We start from the raw sequence: 24,318 nt of genomic DNA, 5'->3' as shown, positions 1-24,318 counted from the left end.
TGACTTTAACTTGCTTTATTTATAAATTCCTCTTTTTTTGCCTTAAAAAAATTTTTTTTTAATATTTATTCATTTTTGAGAGGCAGAGACAGAGTATTAGCAGAGGAGGAGCAGAGAGAGAGGGAGACACAGAATCTGAAGCAGGCTCTAGGCTCTGAGCTGTCGGCACAGAGCCCGATGCAGGGCTCGAACTGAAGAATCGTGAGATCATGACCTGAGTCGTAGTTGGACGCCCAACCAACTGAGCCACCCAGGCACCCCTGTATTTTTTAATTATTATAATGTAACAGTATATATGTCTGTCATCCTGTTTTCTATCATTGTTACCTTATACATGAACTTGGACAATTGAACCTTTTAAACCTGTTAATTCTCATTACTCCTTAATGTTGGATTGAATTGAAACTATCGCTCATAACCAAGCTTATTCAGAGTTGCCAATATTGTTTTCTTTGGAATCCTTACTTTTATTGTCTTTCTTTATATAGCACTTGTATTACATGCATATTCCATCATTCCTCTGTGAACATCTCATGTCAGATACTCTAGAAAATTTAGCACAGCCTGAGTGATCGACTTTGGGTTGATTGATGTTCTGTTGGACAGAATTTTTAGCAAGTCTTTCCTTGTCAGTCAGACTAACTTCTGAACTTCTTTGTGATTTAAAACTCTTCTGATTGGATATATCAGATTTATAGTCAATAATGTTTTCCTTTACTCATAATAAAAATCAGGGAACAGTATAAAAACCCTTTCCTTTAATCTTTTGCAAATATATATCAAAATGTCATCTTCCTACTTAATCCCGGAGTATATTTATATCCTGGTATTTGCGTGTTTTTGTGGGAAGATACAATGTTGGTTATGTTTTTTCCCTAAGAATCAGCCCCCTTTCCTATCATTGCTTATATTCTACCTCATCTATTGCCTGGTGAAAGCATCAAAAAAAATTAATAGCTTTTTAAAACTCGAACTTAATAATTCACTCATCAGTGATGTATGGTTTTTAAAGAAATGAATTCCTAATTGAACTACAAGGGGAAAGGGACAATGCCATCTATATGTCACCTTTCTACCAATCAGCTTATCTGCTATATTATAATTAAGGAGCAATTATTTGAGCTTGAATTACTGTTCAGAGTTGCATTGACAAGAAATTACCCAGGACCATTTTATGCAAACCAAGAGGATTTTTGTTTTTATTCTTCAATTATCTTACCCCTTATAATTTTTTGATAGGTAGCATAGTATTAATGAAACACTATAGAATTGATATTATTGGTATTTTACTCTGGTCTCACAATCTCTTGTCAGTAATTCTAAAATCCTTAAAAGTTCTGAAAAAATTAACTTTTATAAAACTCACTTAAAATTGAAACCTGGGGGCACCTAGGTGGCTCAGTCGGTTGGGCATCCGACTTCAACTCAGGTCATGATCTCACAGTCTGTGAGTTCGGGCCCCGCATCAGGTTCTGTGCTGACGGCTCAGAGCCTGGAGCCTGCTTCAGATTCTGTGTCTCCGTCTCTCTCTGCCCCTCCCCCACCCATGTTCTGTCTTTCTCTGTCTCAAAAATAAATAAACATTTAAAAAAAGAATAAAATAAAATTGAAACCTGGACTAAACTGATATGTGGATATTTACAGTTTTTATGTAAGCACCGTGTAAATGCTTGTTTTACTGCACAAATATTCAGGTGTCTGTGAACGCAGCTTCGCCTCCAACCTTATTGGCAGTGTGCTTTTTACCTTCCCCAAATCCTCAAGGTTTGAAGTCTGAAACATGTGGCCTCAGAGGGTTTACAACAAGAAATTGTGCATCTCTAATTTTTTTCCAGTTAGTTTTGTTAGTTATAATATAAATATATCCCCAAATGTTTTCTGCTGTAGCAGATGATGAACAGATTTTAACATTTGACCTGACAGTGTGTACTGTAATTTATTGAATAATAAAGGCCGTGTCATTTTATGGAAGGTAGATGGATATAAACTATCCGATGTAAGTAATCTCTAGTTTTAGCACTAGAATAAAATAGGTAATAGCTAGAACAAAAAAAAAATACAACCCCAGCTAACTTTAATTGAATGCTTTGTGTCCGAAAGTGGGCATTCAGCAATTATTCTGCAGAACTCCCTTCAAATGGTACAAGTAGATACAAATATTAGTACCATTTATAAGTGATGTTCTGACATTTGGAAAGGTAAGCAAGCAACTTGCTTGTGGTTACAGAACTAAGACAGAGCCAGCGCACAAACTTAAACCTAAGTCTCTTGACATCTATAACCTATACCCTCACCCCTCTGCTATTGTGTTGTAATATATCTTTTAAAATTAATCAGATAAGACATTTAATGAATGTGGAATACAATTTCATGATCAACTCTTGATTATCTTTGTGTTGATTACAGGGAAAAAATGCTAATAGCAAATCAACTTCCTTTTGTCATTCACCATGTATCTGGGATCCTTTCTTCTGCTGTCACTTGGCTTATGCTCAAGAAATACAAATGAATTTTAATATGAGCCTGAGAAAAAGAATATAATGATGGCGGTAAATCTGCTGGAATCATATAATGAATTTAAAACCCAACATAAATGCTTTTGGGATTATCTGCCAGTTGGGATTACTTACTCTGTGATCCCTTGTAAGACTGCAGATAATTGAACGTTGGCTATTTTACTGCAACTGAAAGTACTGATGCTGAGAAGAAAATGAACCATCTGAATGTGAGCTCACTTATTTATTTAATAATTAATTTGGGATTTCATCACGGAATCATTTAAAGCCAAAAAACACAGAATAGCTTTATGTCATGGGAATCAAGGTTCTATTATTAGAATCAAAGAAGTAATCAATGTGCCTGATTTTTTTTCTTTTTCTTATTTATTCAATAAATAAGTAATGTATAGTTAATGCTTTCTTAGAGATATTATAAGGAAAACTAATAAAGGAGAAGCAATTCTGCTAACATATGTTCGTGAAGTCCATGAAAGCTTTTACTTCACCTTTTTGACTCTACTTCATGAAACAATATGGTCTTCAAATTGCACAAAATAAAAGAAAAATGTTTTAAGAGGGGGTGATTACTGAGATTTTAGTCTTTCCTGGTCTACTGTAGGCATACATTATAAAATCAGTCATGGGAATCAGTATTGTATTATAGTTGAGACCAGGGGTTATGTTGTCAGAGATTTGCTAAGAATTATCTTGACATTGCCATTTGCCACCTGTGGAGCCACTAGCACATTTCTTAACCCCTCTCGGTTTCAAATTTCTATCTGTAAAATTGATTAATAATAATTTCCTCCATTGGGATGTTGTGAGGTTTAAATGAATATACCATAATGCACATACCCATGTCTGTTAGGTATACATGACTTTACACCTTTTTATGTGGTGAAGGTGATTCAGGTCCAAGGCTTATTAGATTTAGCCAGCAGTAGCCACCCTTTAGCTGATATCGAGAAGCCTTACTGGAAAGGCAGATCCTTATTATATTTGGGACCGTCAGTTGACTTAAGCTCTCTGAGTCAACCTGAGCTCCCCGTTGACTTTTACAAATATAAACATATCTGTATTCTTCTGTTCACTTAAGCACAGGTATGAAAGCTAACCAATATTAAATACAAAAAGAAGACACATGAACTCACACATATACACACATCTAATATATAGGTCATAAACGCCTCAAGTAATTTTTGTCTGTATGCTCACTACACCCACACCCACACCCACACCCACACCCCCCCCCCCCACACACACATCCCTGTAATTTTTAAGTGTGCTACATGCTAGGAAGTCACAAGAATATATACATGCTAACTAAGATTTATACCAGTACATAAGCCACACCCACAGGGATGCACATACTAATGTTTGCACGGTACAGATACATTTACATGATTAACACATATGGAAGAATTTTTGGAGGAGAAAATGAAAACAAAAGAATCCAAAGGAAAAAGGGGAAAACAGGGAGGTAGAAGAATAGAAAAGGTAAGAAAGAGAGGATAGCTTAGTGTAGAGTTTCTCAACCTCGGCACTACTGATCTTTTGTCTTTGTTGTAGTCTTTTCCTGTCACCCTTGCCCTCATTTGTGATCATCAAAAATGTCTTCAGACATTCATTTCTTGGTGTCCCCTGGGAGACACAGTTATCCTGGCTGAGAACTCTGTTAGTGTAAGAGAAAACGTCAGATATGTAGATGGAATTGGGGACCGTGGAATGGAGGTAGGCAAAAGTTCTAGTCTTTTAAGTTTAAAAGAAAGTTGGGGGGGGCGGTGCCTGGGTGGGTTAGTCAGGTAAGTGTCTGACTTCGGCTCAGGTCACGATCTCACTGTTCTTGAGTTCCAGTCCCACATCGGGCTCTGTGCTGACAGCTCAGAGCCTGGATCCTGCTTCAAATTCTGTGTCTCCCTCTCTCTCTGCCCCTCCCCTGTTCGCACTCTGTCTCTCTCTCAAAAATAAATAAAACATTAAAAAAATGAACGTTTAACAGAAATGAACTGAGCATAATAAACAAATAGGAGGAGAAAGGGAAGTAGAATGAAATACATGGAAAATGTACCGTGGAGTTTGGAAAGAAGGAGTAAGTGAGGTTTGCTGGTTTAGGGCATCACCACAGAAGGAATTAGAGTAGTGTTTTTATTACTGCAGGATGGAAAATTAGCCGGATCAGACATATGCATTTATCATTGTATCTAATTATGAAATTTATAACCTGTCTTTCATGTATTATTTCCTAATGGGCAGAAAAAAATGCATACAAAATCATAACTACCTTTGTGGAATTTAATAGACATTAAAACTAAATTTTACAACCAGAGAGAACTTTATCTTTTAACTGTTATTGTAATATATTTAGCAATTCTGTGCATCTTTTAGTTGTCCAAAACAAAAGCAAAGCCCCAAAAGTAATGTACTTCAAATGAACAAAAATAGAAAGTGTGACTCAGCCATTATTAGGTATTAGGCCCACTGAAAATGTGCGTCTTTAATCTCTTCTTAAAAATTATTTTGTGATATCTGGAAACTGCTGCCCTAAAGTTCTGTAGTGAGAGAAATTACTAAAATGGCAATTAATGAATTAAATTCTTTTTAAATGAAGGATTGAGCCAATAGAAATGTTCAACTCTAATGTTTGTATATATGTTATAATTAAGTTAATGTATTTACTGTTTGTTAAGTTTTAGACATGGGGTAATTTCATAGATTTATTCAATTTCAGAGTTAATAAGGGCTTTAAAGAGCAACTGGAGCTTTACTAATGAGCTTTAATTAAGACTTACTGTGGACCAGGGACTGTGATAGGTGCAGGGCTGCAAAAGAACTAGAGGAAATGGTGTCTTCACGGGCACACAGCCTCATTAGACAAGGACCCGGGAAGCTCAGAGTGCTTGGAAGACTGAGGGTGGGATCTCATTCAGGACAGGTGGAATCTGATAGGGCTGGAGGAGGTAAAAGACCCAGGAAGTATGCAAAAGCATCATCAGAGTCATTTCATTAGGCATTAAAGGGAGAGAGACAATAAGTGAACTGGTTGCGTAAAATAGAACCCAAGCTAGAACCTAGGTAAGGTTGCCTTTTATAAAACCCCCCTGCCTCTCCTTTATTACTGTAACTTTTACAAAAGTTACACTTTATGACACTGCTTTTATCAAGAGACATGCATCCTTGGTCAAAAATAAAACATTTATTTCTTTATTTCTGAGTTGTGGTTTTTTTTTTTTTTGGCTTTTTAAAGAAAAGGAACAAGAAAGTCAGTAAATGGTGAACTGATTTATCCACTTACATTTCTAATGGAACTACTTACAAATGTATTTAGGCTTTTGGTTTTCCATTTTATTTTTTTTAATGCTTATTTATTTTTGAGAGAGAGAGAGAGAGAACACAGGCAGGAGAGGGACAGAGAGAGAGAGAATCCAAGCAAGCTCTGCACTGTCAGCCCAGAGCCTGATGCAGGGCTTGATTTTACCAACCATGAGATCGTGACCTGAGCTGAAATCAAGAGTCAGACGCTTAACCGAGTGAGCCACTCAGGCGCCCCTTGGTTATTCCATTTTATTCTCCCATCTTTCTCATTTCTTTCAAACTTATGTAACATACAGTGTGGCCAAGGCACAAAATTTGGGATGCTATTTTTGTTAAGAATGATTGTTCTAGTTGCTGTTGTCCTAAGGCTTAATGTGAGAACAAACAAGAGCTAAAGAAGAAGTGAACATCGTGATGCGGGTCACTGATGCCTGCCTCATGCCATTAAATTTGTTATGTGCCAGGCATATAGGGAAAGTGGGTAAGTACTTACTGACAGGTATCCAAGTAGTGCTCATTCTGCCCTTTCTTCAGGTGGATATTGCCATATACTGATTTCACATGAGCTGCATAAAAACATTTCTCAAATAAAGACACGAGCTTGCTCTCTCCCTGTTCTAGGGCTCCCATAGGAAAGCACTGGGGAGCAAATTTAGTCTCAGGAATTACTCTTGGGCTTAGATCACAGATCCATATAATATCCTGGCCTCAGATGACTCAAGTTCTTTGAGAGTGAATTTCTTCATTGAATGTACTGCAGGAGAAAATTCTGCCAATTATTGTTGTACGAAATATTATATAAATGTTTATTCTTCTGCATTCTTAGAAATTATTTTAATTAAGTATTTGATTTGTGGTCGTAAGGTCTCTATACTTATTTGGATGTGTGCTTGTTTTGTATGTACACTCTGAAGTAGTTGATTTAAAGAGCACAATTTTGTTTCCTCAGATTCACTTTTAATGCCCTCCCGTTTACAAGGCACGATGCTTGAAACATTCCCCACTCCATATGCATTTCGTGTTTTCTGAGTGCAGTTCACTAAAAAGTGATGACACTTTGATTACCCCTCTGGGGTGGGGGTGCGAGAGTGGCTTCTTTCAGGGTAGGCATTAAAATCCTTTGTGGCATCCTCACATTTGTCCGAGTGCAGTGCTGAGTATATAGTAATGTGCATAAATACTTATTGATTGAGTGAAAGCTTTTCATCAGAAACATAAAAAGCTTTTTTTGTTCCCACATACTGGCATATAAGTGTTTTCAATAATTTCTCAAGTATGAAAATGTTTTTCCAGTAAACTGTAATGCAGCAGCTTGGGATTTCCAGAGGAATCCATAGTTTCAACTTACCAGGGTTACTGCAGTTACATACCTTTAAATATAATTGTTACCAATTGTATTTAGCTCTTGTCTTTAGTTTCATTCTGGCTATACAGATCAAGACACAGTTACATAGGTAGAAACACGGTTATACAGGTGGAGACATTTCTGTAGGATAGCCATGTGGCCCATCTAAAACTGATACCAGGAACACCATTGGCAGATCAGCTTTTAACAGAATTTGCTATTTTCTTCTAACAACATTATGGTTCACTAGAATCTAGGGAGAGCCAGATTAAAAATTAGAAATGCCTCTGTTCCTTTTTCAGATTTTTTTCTTAAAATATATATTCTACACTCCTCATATGTGTATCTTCCCAAAATATAACACATTTCTTTTTATTTTAAAAGTAGCACAGGTTCACTGTAGAAAATAAGGAAAACTTAGGGGAAAAGGAAATCTAGATCGCCCACAAATTTTCCAGATGGAGAAACCATTATTAACATTCTGGAGTAGTTTTCTACCTTTTTCTTAGTTTCATATGTAAATAAAAACGGGATGGGGGGAGACAAAATGAAACGTATTCTTTATATGCAGTTTTGTATCCTAACATTTTTTTTTAGCTCAGCATCATATAGATGGTATTCTTTCATGTCATTGAATATTGTTTCTCAAACCTGCCTGGTCATTGGAGTCACATGATGCTTTTTAAACTCCTGGCATCTGTACCATTTCCCAGACTTACTGTGTCTCTTGCCTGTGTACTTTTGAAATGTTCCAGGGTGGGGCTGGGGCAGGGGGGGGGGGGTAGGATTCAGTTTATCGTCAGGGCTAAGGCCTTTGTTGCAAGCTTTATTCTGTTTTTATGCCCGCCTTGTTGTGTCTAATGTTCACTCTTATAAATAAGACAAAAATGAGGATTCGTGTATACTCCTTTGTCAAAATCCCAAATTGCTATCTTTGTCTACATACAAGTCCCTGCATTAACATATCCCGTTTTCTCAGGAGGAGATTTTTACAACCAACTTGAATATATAAACTCATAAATAGCTTAATGATAGCAGTATAATATTTTAATATGTTAAACTACTTATAAAAAATCATACTTTGTGTTAAATAGTGTATACATTTTAAAATATTAAATTTTTCCAGACTCCCAAATTTTATATTTCATTCGTTGTCTTCACATGCAAGTTCAACGTCAACGGCATTGTCCTCACTAGAGCCACTTTTTAAGTCATCGTTTTCTCAAATACATCATCTTGACTCATGTCTAATTTGCTTGATATACAACATAGTTTAAATCAGTGATGATGATGTTGCCACTGGGATTTTTCTCCAAAGCCACCTAAAGTACTTACTTATGTGAAATTGAGATGGTTGGTATATATGTAATCTTCCTAATAGAAAACCATCTTTTGGAAGCTTCTTTACAGTGTCAGCACTTTGAAATCATGAGGTCATGCCACATCCACATCCATATTCCAAAGGAATCATGACTCAATGTGTTAAGTTTCCTTGACTCCCTCCCCTTTTATGAAGCATATTCTGTCTGGTGATTGCTGAAAGCCAACACTGGTATTGATTGAAGATTTTAATTCCAAATGTTATTCTGTTTTTACAATTAGAGTACTTAGGGGTAAACTGATCCTGAATATAAAGGGTAAATAGATCCTGAATATATGGTCCCTCTTCAGCATTAAGAGAGAGAGAGAGAGAGAGAGAGAGAGAGTGTGTGTGTGTGTGTGTGTGTGTGTGTGTGTGTGTGTGTACACATGCATATATATGGGAGTGGAGGGAGGAAAAAAGAGGGGGGATAGCAATGCCCTAGAGGCTTAAAAATGTTATTAGTTGGGGCGCCTGGGTGGCTCAGTCGGTTGAGCGTCCGCCTTCGGCTCAGGTTGTGATCTCACAGTTTGTGGGTTCAAGCCCCACGTCGGGCTCTGTGCTGACAGCTCAGAGCCTGGAGCCTGCTTCGGATTCTGTGTCTCCCTGTCTCTCTGCTCTTCCCCCACTCATGCTCTCTTTCCCCTTCAAAAATAAATTAAAAAAAATTTTTTTTTAATTTAAAAAATGTTATTACTTGTTTTAAAGTGTTTTAAGACTCAAGACAAAGTCCAACAGTATTCCTGAAAGTGTGTACCCATTCACCCTGTTAGCCTGCAGCATAATACAGTGTCCATTTTACTGCGTTCTTGACAGCATTACTATTAACCTTTTTTAAAAAATCCTTATGTCTTATAAATAAGTATCCCAGCCAATAGGAGTAGTGAGCTGATATGTCCCCTGTCATTGTAAGTCTCCTCTGATTTGCAGGGGTCTTGGCTGGCCGGCAGCTTATCTTTTTCAGTCACATGAATTGTCCTTTCTGCTTTTCCTGTCCCTGCCTTTGTGGTCTCTGGGGCTCCAACCTGCCCCTTCTCCCCTTTTCCTCGTATGCACTTCCTGTTTGGTAGAATCAACAGGGGGCATGATTGTACGGGCCATACTCCATGTAATCGTGTTAATTATGTACATCTGAGCGTGCCTTGTAGCAATTGCGGTTGAATGGGGGACCACTTCCAAAACCTAGCCACGCTTTCATCCTTTCAGATCCTCAGACCTGCGTGCATCTATATTTCATTTAATAGGAAGCCAGAAGATGAGACTAGAAGTGTTGCACAAGAGCATTTTAGTGACTTGATAGTGAGCTGAGCTAGAATTAAATCCTGAATAAGTTCTGGGGCATTTAAACTCTGTTGCCTTTCTACTTGTGCCATTTTCCCATTGCAGCTGCCTACGATGCCAGGGCTAAGTGGGAAAAGGTAGATTTCTGTCTTTGCCATTAGTCTTGTTTTGTCTGGTTGTTGATCTCTCTTTAAAGGCATTTTCTCTGTGAAGAGAAGCATACAGAGGCAATTCTTGACTACTTGCTTGCTTAAAGATCCCACAACGGCCTGCATTTTGCATACACACCTCCTTATACAAAAAAAAAAAAAAAAAGATTGCATTATTGCTTTATATGTTGTAAGGCATAAGGGTTTCCAAATGTATCGTTTGGCTCTCTCATCCTCTTTGGGTCAAGTTTTCTTGTCTCTGCAATTTGATGTACTCCACCACTGTGAGCTGTCACTGTAAAAATAACTGGGGTGAACATTTTGTGAAATCAAAAGCAAGATCCATCTGGTAGCAGAGAAGATTAATCTGTTTGGGAATGGTAAACATTAGTGCATATTTTAAAATCTGTAATGAGCACAGGGAGAACATTCTTAGGATGAAGATTCAAGTGAACTTTGTTTTCCATAAGAGCCTATAACACATGCTTTCCTTTAATATATTGCGAATGTGAAATTTTATCATTAAAAAAATTTTTTTTAATGTTTATTTAGTTTTGAAGGAGAGAGAGACAGAGCACGAGCGGGGGACGGGCAGAGAGAGAGAGGGAGACACAGAATCTGAAGCAGGCTCCAGGCTCTGAGCTGTCAGCACAGAGCCTGACGCGGGGCTTGAACTCACAAGCCGTGAGATCGTGACCTGAGCTGAAGTCGGACGCCCAACCGACTGAGCCATCCAGGTGCCCCTAAACTTTATCATTTTAAATCAGTCACTGAGGGGCACCTGGGTGGCTCAGTTGGTCAAGCGTCCAACTTTGGCTCAGGTCACAATCTTACAGTTCATGGGTTCAAGCCCCTGTCCGGCTCTGTGCTGACAGCTTGGAGCCTGGAGCCTGCTTCGGATTCCGTGTCTCCCTCTCTCTCTCTGTCCCTCCCTTGCTCATGCTCTGTCTCTCTCTGTCTCAAAGATAAATAAAACATTAAAAAAAAATCAGTCACTGAATGATAAATAATTTAAAACTAAAAGATTAAAAAATTCTAATGATGAGATAGAAAAACATAAGCCTGAAACAGTTACCCCCGTTTTTTTATTCACAAGTGTTGTGATAATAGTTTTGGATTATTAACTTTTGTGAAGAATGGTAAACAAAATAATAGACAAAATTGGATCTCACTAACATCATTAATACTGAATTCAGTTTCCTAAAAATAATTAGCGGGATTTATTTTTTAGTACAAATTTAGGTTTACAGAATAATTTAGCAGATTGGACTCAAACATTCCATATTCCCACCTCGGCCTCCCTCCCCCCTGCACGGGTTCCCCTAGTGGTGAAGTCTTGCATTACTGTAGCACATTGGTCACACTTGATTTAATGAACCTATATCAATATGTTGGTATTACCTTCGCATTAAGGTTTTCGGTCTTTGTGTGGTCCAGTTCTGTGGGTTTTGGCAAGTGCATAGTGACATGTGTCCACCACTGCAGTAACATACAGAAGAGTTTGCCTCAAACATCCTCTGTGCTTTCTCATTCTTCCTTCCCCTCCCTTTCCCAAGCCCCTGGCAACTACTGATCTTTTTACTGTCTCCGTAGTTTGGTGTTTTCCAAGATGACATATAGTTGGAATCATAAAATTTATGTTTAAGACATCTTTGTATGCTTTGTAAGGTTCACTGTGACAGCAGTTGTAAAAAAAAAAATAACAATAAGGAGCAAAACTAACTTCCTAGACTTCTTTTCGACATTAGTTTTAGTGACACTGCTTCTTTACATCATTTGTTCAGGTGAATGGGATTTAAGTGGCTTCATATCTTCAGCACAGTATTCACATCTCGCAAATGTGATGAGTATTCACTGATTATGTTATATGATAAAGTATTACTTATTTGCTAAATATCTGTATGTTTATATAACATATAACACATTGTGTTTGTGTCCACACATTTCTTTCAGTCTTTTCATTGCTTAGGAACGTCTGCTATTAAAAAAAAAAAAAAAAGCATAATCCCCTCTATCCTTCACCAGCCTATACGAGAGGAATCCTTGCCATTTCATACCACCCCAACTTTGCCCCACACACGTGCCAAACCAGGGTTTCGGGTTTGCAGCCAACTGATCACATAGATCCCGAGTGCTTTGGATAAATGATACGATTCGTGAAAGTCCTAGGAAATAAATAGGTCATAGAAAAACATGACCACTAGGAAATAAGGAAAATTTGGGATAAATGTAAATGTGTATTGAACCCCTTTTGAAAGGCTACCATTTTCAACTCAAGTGTGAAAGCATAAAAATATAAATGTAAAAGCACACAGTCCATTACGTTATGCATATGTTGTGAATTTTCTTAAGGAATCGGTCGTTTCCTAAACTAACTCTTGAGATATTGAGATAACACAGTTGAACTAAATATTCATTCACATATCTTCCCCTTAAAGGCAGGAGATAGTTCATTTAATGCTTTTCAAGTCAAAGTCATTGTAGCATATTTCTACTTTTTTGCTTTTATTCTTTCATCTGTACTTTTCTCTCTCTCTCTCTCTCTTTTTTAAGTATACTTTGCTTTAATTTTTTTTGGCGAGTTTTATAAATACACACTCTTACAGTATTTGTATTTAAGAGTTTGCCCTTGAACATGTAGAGAAAAATCAGAAAATCACTGGGCTGAAAGTAAGACAAATGATGACCAACCGGGCCCATGTAAGACAAATCTTGAAAAATGGGTTTTCCTTTTTAGTAAAATAAAACAACAGAGAAGAAAGTACGTGCATGCTTTGTTCACAAGTACTTGTTTGGTGACTTTTACACTTACAGCAAAAATGGCCAGAGTTGTAGATGGCTTGCTTTCGGGATGGTGCTCATAGCTCTAAAATTCCATTTACTTAGGAGGGAAGCCAAGGCACAAAAACTAAGCATGTATCTACTGTGCACTTCGGGTAAAAAAAAAAAAAAAAAAAGGAATTTTGCTCTTTAAATGTACTTACATCTAAAATAATGCTGTGTAACATAAAAGCTTCTGTTATCACAGGATATGGGTTCATAGATATAGTTTATTTCCTTTTTTTTACATGACGTGCACAGTAAGTTTCCTTAACACTTCCCATAAAAAATAAATGTCAATTAATCACCAATTTCAGACAGTGAGACTTATACAAACTGATCTCTGCTGAGGCATAAGAAACAAATAATGATCTGCTTTTTCATCCCATGGTAAGACTGGCGAAGAATGGTCAACATCCCAAAATAATTATTTTAACACATGTATATTGTGATAATGGGTACAAACTGAACTATGGATTGATGTAGGTTACTTATATTGTGGAATTAAGAAATCAAACCAATCAAGTAAAATGTTTTCCATTGTACCCATCATCCTATGGGTCAATCTAATTAAGCAAGAAAAAAACCACAGAATCAAATTTAACAGTGTCACATGACTGTCTTTTGTATTTTAAGAGAAGATGTGTTTGTTTAAAATCACATGAACCCTAAAAAATATGCATAATGTTTTGACTTGTAGCTACTTTTGTAGTGTATGTATCCGTTTGATTGGTTAGCAAACACAGTACCTCTACAGTAGCTATATTTATGCAATCCTTCATCAGAATATTTTATGCTCAGTGCATGGAATCAAGTCTCTTCTGAGAGTTATAGTCATAGATGAGGTTGTATTGGAATTTTTAGTTCTGAGAGGGGGGGGGGGCTCATTTGCTTCTATCCCACACTAACCAGTATTATTTAAAAGCTGTTAATACCCTTAATACAATCTATAAAATAATTGTATGAGTTTGGAATCGTATTACTCTTTTGTAGGTAAATAAATTCACTCCTAGAAAATTTTAATGATGATACCAAGACGGCACAGCTAGTAAGTGACAGGGTAAGTCATGAATTCTTTGCGTCCAAATCAAATTTTCTTTCTATAATGACCAGACTACAGGCTATAAAGCAAAGATTATTGTAAAAGTTAAACCACAAGCTATGTAATGTTAGGTCACTTTATAATCTTTCCTAAAAACAACCTTGAGACTATTTCTCAACAAGTTTAGAAAGATAAAATTAAATATACTTTATTTAAATGCTGGCTGGCTGGATGAATAGATGAATGGATAGATAAATGGATAGTTGGGGATATCCCGTTTGTGTGTGTGTGCAGGGGGGTGTAAATGCTCTACTTCTCTGAAGATCCTTGGTGCCATTAAAGGCAAAACAGATGACATGTAAATCTTGGATAACATGTAGCAAAATATTGTCTAAGCAGTCCTTAACCATGATTACACATAATCTCTGGAGGGCTTTCCAAAGATGTGATTGCATCCAGACATTTTTGGTCACTTTTTGAGATTACGAAGTGATTGAAAGATACGACCAATATTAAAAGCACTTTTTATTCATTATCAGACCATAATAAGGTTCACCTGATGATAATGGCTGCCTATAGGAAACACGTCTAATACTCTGGATACTAACATGTAGGAGGTTTTAGATTAATTTTTACATTCATTCAACAAAATGCCTAAAGCCAAAGCTACATTTTTAAAATGTTTATTCAGGAAGAAGATTATCTTATTAGGAAAGTTCATATGTGATCCCCCAGATCGCCGAAAGGAACATATTCATTAGAATATTATGTATAATATTTTATCAAGTGGATTATTATGATTAAAACTGGCTTTCAGACTTTTTAGGAAAATAGTATATGACAGTATAATCTTGTCCGTATTTATCTTTAGATTTTCAGATATACATTTTATTAAATATATTGTTACATTTACCTTGCTGCATTTGGCCTGTATTCAATAATTTGTTAAGAGATTTTTAAAATTATTTTATTATTACCCTTTCAAGGAATATTGTATAATCCTCTGGAAAGATTGTATGTAATCATTTACATTATAAAATGTTTCTGCAGTGATGAATTATACCTCGGCCCTTGGTTTTGTCTAAGTGAGAATCTTGTGTCTAACTTCATATGTAGGAGGAGAAAGATTTGTGATGGAAATAGTCGTGATTTCCCAAATTAGAATTCTGTATTGTCTAATAGAAAAAAGAAAAAGAAATTAATTAAGACCATTTTTTAATGATAGCATATGCTTAAAGACATATTTTATAGTTTCACTGATAAATCAGTTGAGATATTTTATGGCATTCATTACTCTCATTCTGACAGAAATCCAGTATTCCCTTAAAATCTTACACATCCTTAGAAGAACATCAGCAGCAAAATTTAGCTAAAGTCACCACTCCCAGACAAAAATCTTGGTGGACTTTTATTTAAACAAGCAGCAACAGCAGCACTCAGTTGACAGTGCAGTGAATATTAATTAGTGTTGTATCAAGAATTGAGTGGTTAGTAATCAAAGGTAAAATTTTAGCACGGAATCCTTTGTTTTTGTTTTTGTTTTAAATATTTATTTATTTTGAGACAAAGAGAGTGTGTGCACGCACAGGTGCATGGGAGTGGGGGAAGGACAGAGATAGAGGGGAGAGAGAATCCCAAGCAGGCTCTGGGCTGTAGAGCCTACATGTTGACCTGCACGTCAGGTCATGAGATCAGGACCTGAGCCGAAAACAAGAGTCAGGCGTTTGAACCAACAGTCAAACAGGTGTCCCTGTTTGTTTCTTTAACAGAAGTTTCTCTTCCACGTGGTGCTTAAAATTTCCAACTTTTGTTCATTTCTAATCTTTTCAGCATTCTTACCCCTTATATGTTTCCTGGTGAAATACCCCTGTCTTCTTTCACTTTTTCACTGTCTCAAATACTTGTACAACCACACCGCATGTTATTGTGCTTCACTTTTTTGCACTTCACAGATACTGCTTTTTTTTTTTTTTTAAACCAATTGAGGTTTGTGGCAACTACATCTAAGCAAGTCTGTCGGCACCACTCTTCCAATAGCATTTGCTCATTTTGTGTCTCTATGTCACGTTTTGGTAGTTTTCATGATTATTAAAATTTTTCATTATTATTACATTTGTTATCGTGATCTGTGGTCAGTGATCTTTGATGTTACTATTGTAATTGTTTAGAGCACCACGAACAGCATCCACATGGGACAGTGCTACTCCAGTGAATACATGAATGATAAGAAAGTGAAACAGCCTTATTGCTGATATGGAGAAAGTTTTAGGGGTCTTGATAGAAAATCAAACCAGCCACAACATTTTCTTAAGCCAAAGCTTAATCTAGAGAAAGGCCCTAACACTTGACTTTTGCAAAAACTGACAGAGGTGAGGAAGCTACAAAAGAAAATTTGAAGCTAGATTGGTTCTTGAGCTTCAAGGAAGGAAGACGTCTCCATAACATACAAGTGCAAGGTGAAGCAGCACGTGCTGATGTAGACGCTGCGGCAAGTTGTCCGGAAGATCTGACTGAGATCACTAATGAAGGTGGTTACACGAAATAACAGATTTTCGATGTAGACAGAACAACCTTGTATTGGAAGAAGATGCCATCTAGGGCTTTCATAGCTAGAGGCGAGGAGTCAATGCTTGGCTTCAAAGCTTCAAAGGACAGGCTCACTATCTTTTTAGAGGCCAATGCGGCTGGTGACTAAGTTGAAACCCTGTGCTCATTGACCATTCCAAAAATCCTAAGGCCCTTAAGAATTATGCTAAATCTACTCTGCCTGTGCTCCATAAATGGAACAAGAAAGCCTAGATGACCATCCATCTGTTTACAACATGGTTTACAGAATTTTTTAAGCCCACTGTTGACACCCGCTGGACAGAAAAAATAGATTCTTTTCACAATATTGCTGCTCACTCACAGTGTACCTGGTCAGCCAAGAGCTCTGATGGACATGTACAATGAGATTAATGTTGTTTTTGTCCCTAACACAACATTTATTCTGCAGCCCATGGATCATGGAGTGATTTCAGCTTTCAACTGTTATTAAAAACTACATTTGCAACGTTGTACCTGCCATAATGATTCCTCTGATGAATCCGGGAAAAATAAACTGAAAAACTTCTAGAAAGGATTCACTGTTCTAGTTGCCATTAACAGCATTTGTGATTCATGGGAAGAGGCCAAAATATCAACATTCGCAAGAGTTTGGAGGAAGTTGGTTACAACCCTTCTGGTTGACTTTGAGGGATTCAAGACTTGAGTGGAGGAAGTAATTGCATATGTGGTAGAAATAGCAAGAGAACTAGAATTAGAAGTGAAGGTTAGCAATTTTTTAGCAATAAAGTATTTTTAAATTAAGGTATGTATGTTGTTTTTTTAGGCGTAACACTTTTGTACACTTAAGACTGCAGTTCTAATGTAGACATAACTTTTATAAGCACTGGGAAGCCAAACAATTCACTTAGCGTGCTTTCTTGCAACATTCACTTTATTGCCATGGTCTGGAGCTGAACCCGCAAGATGTCTGATGTATGCATGTAGTCCTTTCGATTTCTAGCTGCTCCAAACACTTCTCATTCAGCGTTTGCCTTGGTTTCTCAGAGCTTTTGTTGTCGCTCTTGGCTATCTCCTGTGTTCCCGTCACCTCACTACAGCTATACATTTATGGATTCTCACCTTAGAACCTATGCATTTCAATTTTCCCCTTTCTGAAAACAAGGAAATAAATTCCATATGATGGTTTCAGGATCAAGTCTTCAGGTGTTTTTTCTTTCCAAAAAGGAGGAGCAAAAATATGCCACAGATGTTTTGAAACCATATTTAGGCAATATTGTTAGCTTTCCATATATGTACGTGCAGCCTGAAGCAACAATCATGGATGGCTTTACCTGCCTCATTATCCCAGTAGAAGAGGTAAGTATGGCTGTAAGGATATAATATTATGTCAATACTGTAAACAGGTGAATGGTAAAGTAAGGATTTTGTCCTCTTTATACTGATGAGGCATTGTCTGGAGACATGTTGGCTACATTTTTACCTGCTACATATGAAGAAGGAACCAACATGTGTCTCTGTGATGGTGATGCTTATAAATTCATGCATAATGTATCCAAGGTTCCAAAGTTGATGTGTACGGTTCAAAGATTTGGTTTATCTTTGTGATCTTTGTGATCATTTTCTGTATTTTGGTTTAAGCTCATGTAAAAGCTATGTAGTTCTCACATATTTGAATATACCTAGCAACTCCCAATATTTGGTCCTTCATAGCTTTCCTAGTATATGCAACAGAATTATAAGAGGAACACTGTTTATTTGTTGTTATAAAACAGCGTTTAAGGAGTAAATATTTTTCTTAGTGGCAGATTAAGCAGATACCTACAAAAGATGGACTTCTGTTCTTAATCCAAAGAAGTCGAAGTCATTTGCAAAGCTTAGTAACACTTGAAGTCTCAAAAGCCATCTCTACAAATAAGCTCCATATTGACCACCTCCTGTATTGCTGTAATTTGCTAAAGTAGTCTTTTGTTTACGGTATGAAATGTCTCTACGGTGATGACTTACACCTCAGTCTTTGGTTTGTAAACCTATGTAGAAACCTTATATCTGACTAGATAGGTAGGAGGAGAAAAATTTGTGGTAGAAATAGCCTCTACTTCCAAAATTAGAATTCTGGATGTATCTAATACAGTTCTAAGAAGAGAGAAATTAAGACTATATTTGAAGCCAAACAGTGTTTCATAACATGTACTTAGTGACATATTTTATGATGTTAATGACAAACCAGTTGGGATATTTTGTGAAAGCAGCCTCAACAAAGAATTTCTGTATGGGTCTAACATACTAATAAGAAACATCTTATATTGTTCTAAAAAGAAATTAAATGATAATGCTGAGAACCAATTAAAACACTGTTCTAGTTATAATAATAGATAATGCTAATAGCTTTTTTAAAAGTAGCTCAGTGTTTGTGGGGTTTTTTTGTTGTTGTTGTTTCTTACTGTCTGAGATTAAAAAAGTTACTTCTCAGTTTCAACACATAGAGTGAAATCTTGGCACTGAGAATTTCATGCAGTAGATATTTGGTATGGTTTATTTTTATGCTAATTCTTAACTTTTTTGTGGGTAAGTAACCATCTTAGCTTAGAAACAAATTTAAAAAAACGAATAAAACATTAACCCATTTCCCTCTTAAGATGATCTGGTACCATTGTTGACTTATTATCTTTCTTTTTTCATTGCTGTTGAACGGAAATCCCTTGCACTACTGCTTATTGTATGTTTTGAATGGAGCTCTAATTTCTTTTCTGTAAAGAAAGGTTTTAAAAAGCATGTTTTGTTCCTTTAAGTGTATGCTCAAATTTTAGGGGGAATGGCAAACAAAAATCTTTTGTTAAACAAAGAATGAAATGAAACAATTTAAGATAATTTCAGACATTGTTGTTTCGATACCATAATGAAGCTGAAAAACAGTTTTTCGTCTTCATATAATATTATAACAGTGCCCATGTTAGCCTGGTCAAATTAGATGAAATCAAAATAATCTGTCACCGTCTAATTCTCTCTCATAAGGCTAGCCTGACATATAGTAATAGAATCCTTAGGCCATGTTAGGCCTTGGAAGTGGGTATTCAGTGACTACTTGTTGAATTTATGAGTGAATAAGTCTAAGAGTAAATTATATTCATGCCCGGTAATAAAATGTTAAGTCCATTAGTCTGGGTAGAATCTTGGATTTTTTATTATTTAAAATTTGCTCATTAAAACTGAAAAGAATGAAAATGAACTTGTACAAAGTTATCTTTATCTTACATTTTTAAAAATTCATAAACTATTTAATATTTCCAGAGTAAGTTTTTCCTAAAATTATTATTTCCTAAAATTATTATTTCCTAAAATGTATGCTGTAGTAGTTATGTACATTATTTTGAGAAAAACATGTTGTCGTAACTAAGAGTTAAGATATAACCCAACTGTTAAAAAATATTTATATTTAATAATTTAACAATTGTGCCCTTTTTCTCTGCTGGTAATGAGAATGGTATGGGAGCTCTTGCACCAAATATGAAGTTGAAATGTGGTGATTTTTCCTGACTTTGTTGCTAGGTATTTTCACTCCTCCAGATTATGACCATGTCGAGTAAAGGTTGGAATCATGAAATTGTAGAATCGTGGGGCTGGAAAGGACATTTAAACTAATTTATTCAAAATCTCTTTGCTTTATAACTGAGGAAGATGAGACCCATAAATGTAGGATGGGTCAAGCCAACAAAATGAACATTTTTTTTTTAATTAAAAAAATTGTCATTTTAGATGAATAAGCTATCGTATTTACTCAGTTTTAAGTAGGTAACGCATTGCATACTATGCTTGTCTTTTAGAGATTTTATGTAAAATTGCCATTCATCTTTGGGTTCTTACGGCCTCTTTTCTGCTCCATAAAGCACTTGTTTCACTGGATTTTAACAACTGTGTCTGTCTCTCCCAATAGGATGAAAATGTCTTTCTAGCAGAGGCTTTGTCTTACACTGTTGTGTACTTTTGTACTCTCAACTCTAATCACAATGACTGTCACAGAGCACTCCTTCAACTACTTGGGGAATGAGTAGTATCTCATAGCAATAAGAGAAAAATTAATAAGCACTCCAGTAATAAATCTTGCACCTATTAAATGTATGATTAACAAAGATCAATATGTGTTCCATTTTTCTCCCCACAGTCTCCAAACGTCCACAACTACCCCGATATGGAAGCTGTTCCCCTGTTGCTAAATAATGTGAAAGGGGAGCCGCCGGAGGACTCGTTATCTGTAGATCACTTCCAAACACAAACTGAGCCAGTGGACTTGTCGATCAACAAAGCCAGGACATCCCCCACAGCCGTTTCATCCTCCCCAGTTTCCATGACAGCATCTGCCTCCTCGCCTTCTTCAACTTCAACCTCTTCATCGTCTTCTAGTCGTCCAGCCTCATCCCCAACTGTTATAACATCCGTATCTTCAGCATCATCTTCGTCAACAGTATTAACTCCAGGGCCCCTTGTCGCCTCCGCGTCTGGTGTGGGAGGCCAGCAGTTTTTGCACATTATCCATCCTGTACCGCCTTCGAGTCCCATGAATTTACAGTCTAACAAACTGAGTCACGTTCACCGCATCCCTGTGGTGGTACAGTCGGTGCCTGTTGTCTACACAGCTGTGCGGTCACCTGGAAATGTGAACAACACTATTGTAGTGCCGCTTTTGGAAGATGGGAGAAGCCATGGCAAAGGTAAGGGACACAAGCGAAGCCTTGATTTATTTCAGCGCTAGAGGTAACTATTCTTTTATTCAGTGAGCAGATCCTAAATCGTATACAACTACACCATATCCAGAGAAGTTCTGTGCACAACACCACAGAGACCCAGCTGATCAGCCATTCAGTAGAGCAGTTTAAAAGAACTAACTGCATGTTTGCATAAGTTTTTGCTTCAGTATTATTGAGTCTGTATTTTTATGTAGCCGGTCGTTTAATGTTAGAATTCAAATATCTTAATTTGCAAAATAATGTTTACCTTCAAGTGCTCAGATGGAGAGGACAGTCTATACTTAGTGTAAGTGCTTGTAAGTTGAGTTGCCATTAAAAGAATTCTGAAGTTAGGCGTTTGACTCCAAAAGCTCCATGTAGCTTGAGTTCTTACCTTAGTGTAAGTTATTGTCATTTCAAGTAACAGGATGGTTCGGTATGATGATGGAATATTTCAAAATGCAGTATTAAAATTCCCTTCTAGGATTTAGAAGGCAGGACGATGCTTTGTGTCTATTTAATACTCTAATAATACCGACTTACCTAATTCTATATGGCTGTTAGGCAGTTGATCATTAAATTACTTTCCTATTGCTGAGCTCTTATTTTTTCCAGTTTTTACTAGAAGGAATTATAGTAACATCATGCTGCTGAGTTTATCTTCCTTTGTCATGAATCTGAAAACTAAGTCACCCTTCTGTAGAAATGTAAAATACTGATCACCATTGACTCATTCCCTCTTAAACTAAGTATCTATGTATGTATTTTGTCTATAGGACCAAGAAACGATGATGAGTTAAGACTTAATGTTGTATTACTTTTTGCTTTGATACCATATTACTACTAACTATACGTTGATACCATATTTTAGCGCATAATTAAAAAATGACCGATGACTGCGTAAACACCGCCTTCTCATAAAATGCTAGTACACATGGATTGTTATAGTTCTTATAGAAGGCAGGATTCAGTGCATAGAAATAGCAGTTGATTGCGAAGTTAGAGAAGTTTTTACAAACATTCACTACAAAACTGTGCATTCATGTTTGGCAAGTTATTGTTTTATCTGCATCAAGTTTCTTCATAGCCACAAAATCAACTTTCCCTTCTCAGTATTACCAAGTGAGAAAATCACATGATTCATAGCACTCAGAGATTTTAGATTGCACACTTGAGATGCAGACATTCTGATCTTATCTGGCAACCTCTGTCTTTTGTGCTGTTATGGGGAAAGGCCGGGAACTAGTCCCACCACTATCATAGTGAATAGGTAGATGAGGGAGTCTTTTCTTGGATTTTACTTTAGTTTGACCCCCCCTCTGGTGTTACTAATACTTCTGATCTAAAGGAGCTAACCAATTTGAATAATAACATAACTGAAGGCCACATTAGGTATTTATTTTCTTTTGTGATTTAAAGATGTGTTTATAAATTATTTAAAAATCAGGAATTTTTTAAATAGAACCTTGCACATTATATTACTTTATATTACTTTATATGTGTGTATGTGTATACCATAGAATCCAATCCTTGTGCCATACCCATTAAGGGAAATATTTCTTTAATTATGAAGTTGATTGATGAGGATTTTAATTTTGTTCATGACTTTTTTTTTAATAATTTTCATGTACTAATGAAGGAAACAAAAGAGAGATCTTTTTTATTTGATATTATCCTTTTATGGGAGAGGTTATTTTTATTTTTATTTAGGGTGATTAGTATAGAAAGTATATTGCCAAAATTATTTTCTGGAAACTGTGTCTCTGCAGAAGAATTTGGTTAAGACTCACGGTATAATTTGCTCTCAAGTGTATTTGTTAGTTTCATGCAGTGTTTTTTACTCAGTAGTTTTCTCATGTCAAGGAGAAAAATTGATACAATCATAAATCCCCTGGACTGTGATATGGACATTAGGAGCATGAGATTCCAGATCAGGAATCTAAAATCTTAGCACCGTCACTTACTGCTTTAGATGGGAAGTTGTCTTCAGTGATTAAATGGGGATAATAACATGATCTATCCGTGAAGATTACTGGGGAGATTCAGTAAGAGCTTAATGTCTAGATTAATCAACTATCAATAAAATGTTTGTAATTATATAGCATTATTACCTCCTCTCCAAAATACTTGAAGTAGTAATATTGAGAAATTTTTTTTCTGTCTTATAAACGTGAAGTTGGAAGGAAAAAAAAAATGACTGAATTTACACATGAAAAACTGCTCCCAAGAACTTAGTATAGAAATGCTTCTCAAAGTCATTACTACAGCAGGTTATAAGGGATGAGAGTTTACTATGAGAAATTATCTGGAAACATCCCCTATTTTCTATTTTTATTAGTTTGTATTAAGTTTTTATAATCACCATATTATACAAATATGGCTGTGGCATTTTCTAAGTTTTTTTTTTTTTATTGTTTACCTGATTAATTAGATGATGGTAAAACTGTCTAGTGGAGGAGGCCTGCCTACCTCACAGAATGAATAAAAGAAAGGGCATTTCAGTAATTCTTCAGGTCTTTATTTTGCACATTTGCAGCTGGGCACTGGGCCAGCATTGAAATGGCTGAGTGATAAAGGGAGCCCTTTTCCATTCCCATGTAGGACTTGTATATCTGGTAGGGATAAGCAAAAGAAAATACGGTAGGGGAGTTGGGTATGCAAAATGCTAATAATACAATTACAAAACTAACTCATATAAATGCAGATGGTTGTACTGGCTAATTATTTTTAAAGTTGTTACAACACATCTGGTCTCTGATAGAGAAATAGTTTACCTTATCATATGTTACATTACACAAAGAACTGTGAATGTACCCATCCATGTTATAAGTTGACGTATTATAAACCGAGTCATTTGTCCATTCAAGTATTTATAGAGCATCTATCACGTAACAGGCGTTTTTTGGTACTATGGATGCAGTGTTGAACAAAACAGATGCCGTTTCTATCTCAGAGTGCTTATAGTCTACTGGGAGGTATCGACATTAAACAAAAAATCATATAATTGATAATTACGGACATTCTGTGCTTAAGTTGGATTAAAACATAAACCACTCATGGATTTGCCCAGGGGAAAGAGTTTAATTATAATTTCAGGTAGAGAAAGGTGTATTTGATGAAAGTATTTTCACAGTGGGTGTTATATATGATTAGAAATGTTTCTACCAGGATGCTCAGAGGGGGTGGTTAGGGTTTAGGGATATGGGAGGGTGAAACCTCCACCCGACCTTGCTTGACTAACAA

At 36.3% G+C, this 24,318-nt stretch overlaps 1 protein-coding gene across 8 annotated transcripts in view; it reads left to right on the top strand.

The window, feature by feature from the left end:
- The window catches only part of KLF12 (KLF transcription factor 12), a 442,889-nt gene that overhangs the window by 268,175 nt on the left and 150,396 nt on the right, over positions 1-24,318 (top strand). For 7 of the 8 annotated variants that reach the window (XM_047859514.1, XM_047859507.1, XM_047859542.1 and 4 more), the window contains one exon: positions 20,514-21,060. In XM_047859514.1, the coding sequence (XP_047715470.1) occupies positions 20,514-21,060 (547 nt within the window). Of the gene's footprint in view, positions 1-13,758; positions 13,826-20,513; positions 21,061-24,318 lie in introns of all 8 variants that reach the window. The other variant, XM_047859563.1, reaches the window with a different exon arrangement.

This window comes from Prionailurus viverrinus, chromosome A1, assembly GCF_022837055.1.
Source record: "Prionailurus viverrinus isolate Anna chromosome A1, UM_Priviv_1.0, whole genome shotgun sequence".
In the NCBI taxonomy this organism is placed as follows: Eukaryota; Metazoa; Chordata; class Mammalia; order Carnivora; family Felidae; genus Prionailurus; species Prionailurus viverrinus.
The sequence above is the reverse complement of the archived record's forward strand: the minus strand, read 5'-3'. Positions and strand labels throughout refer to the sequence as shown.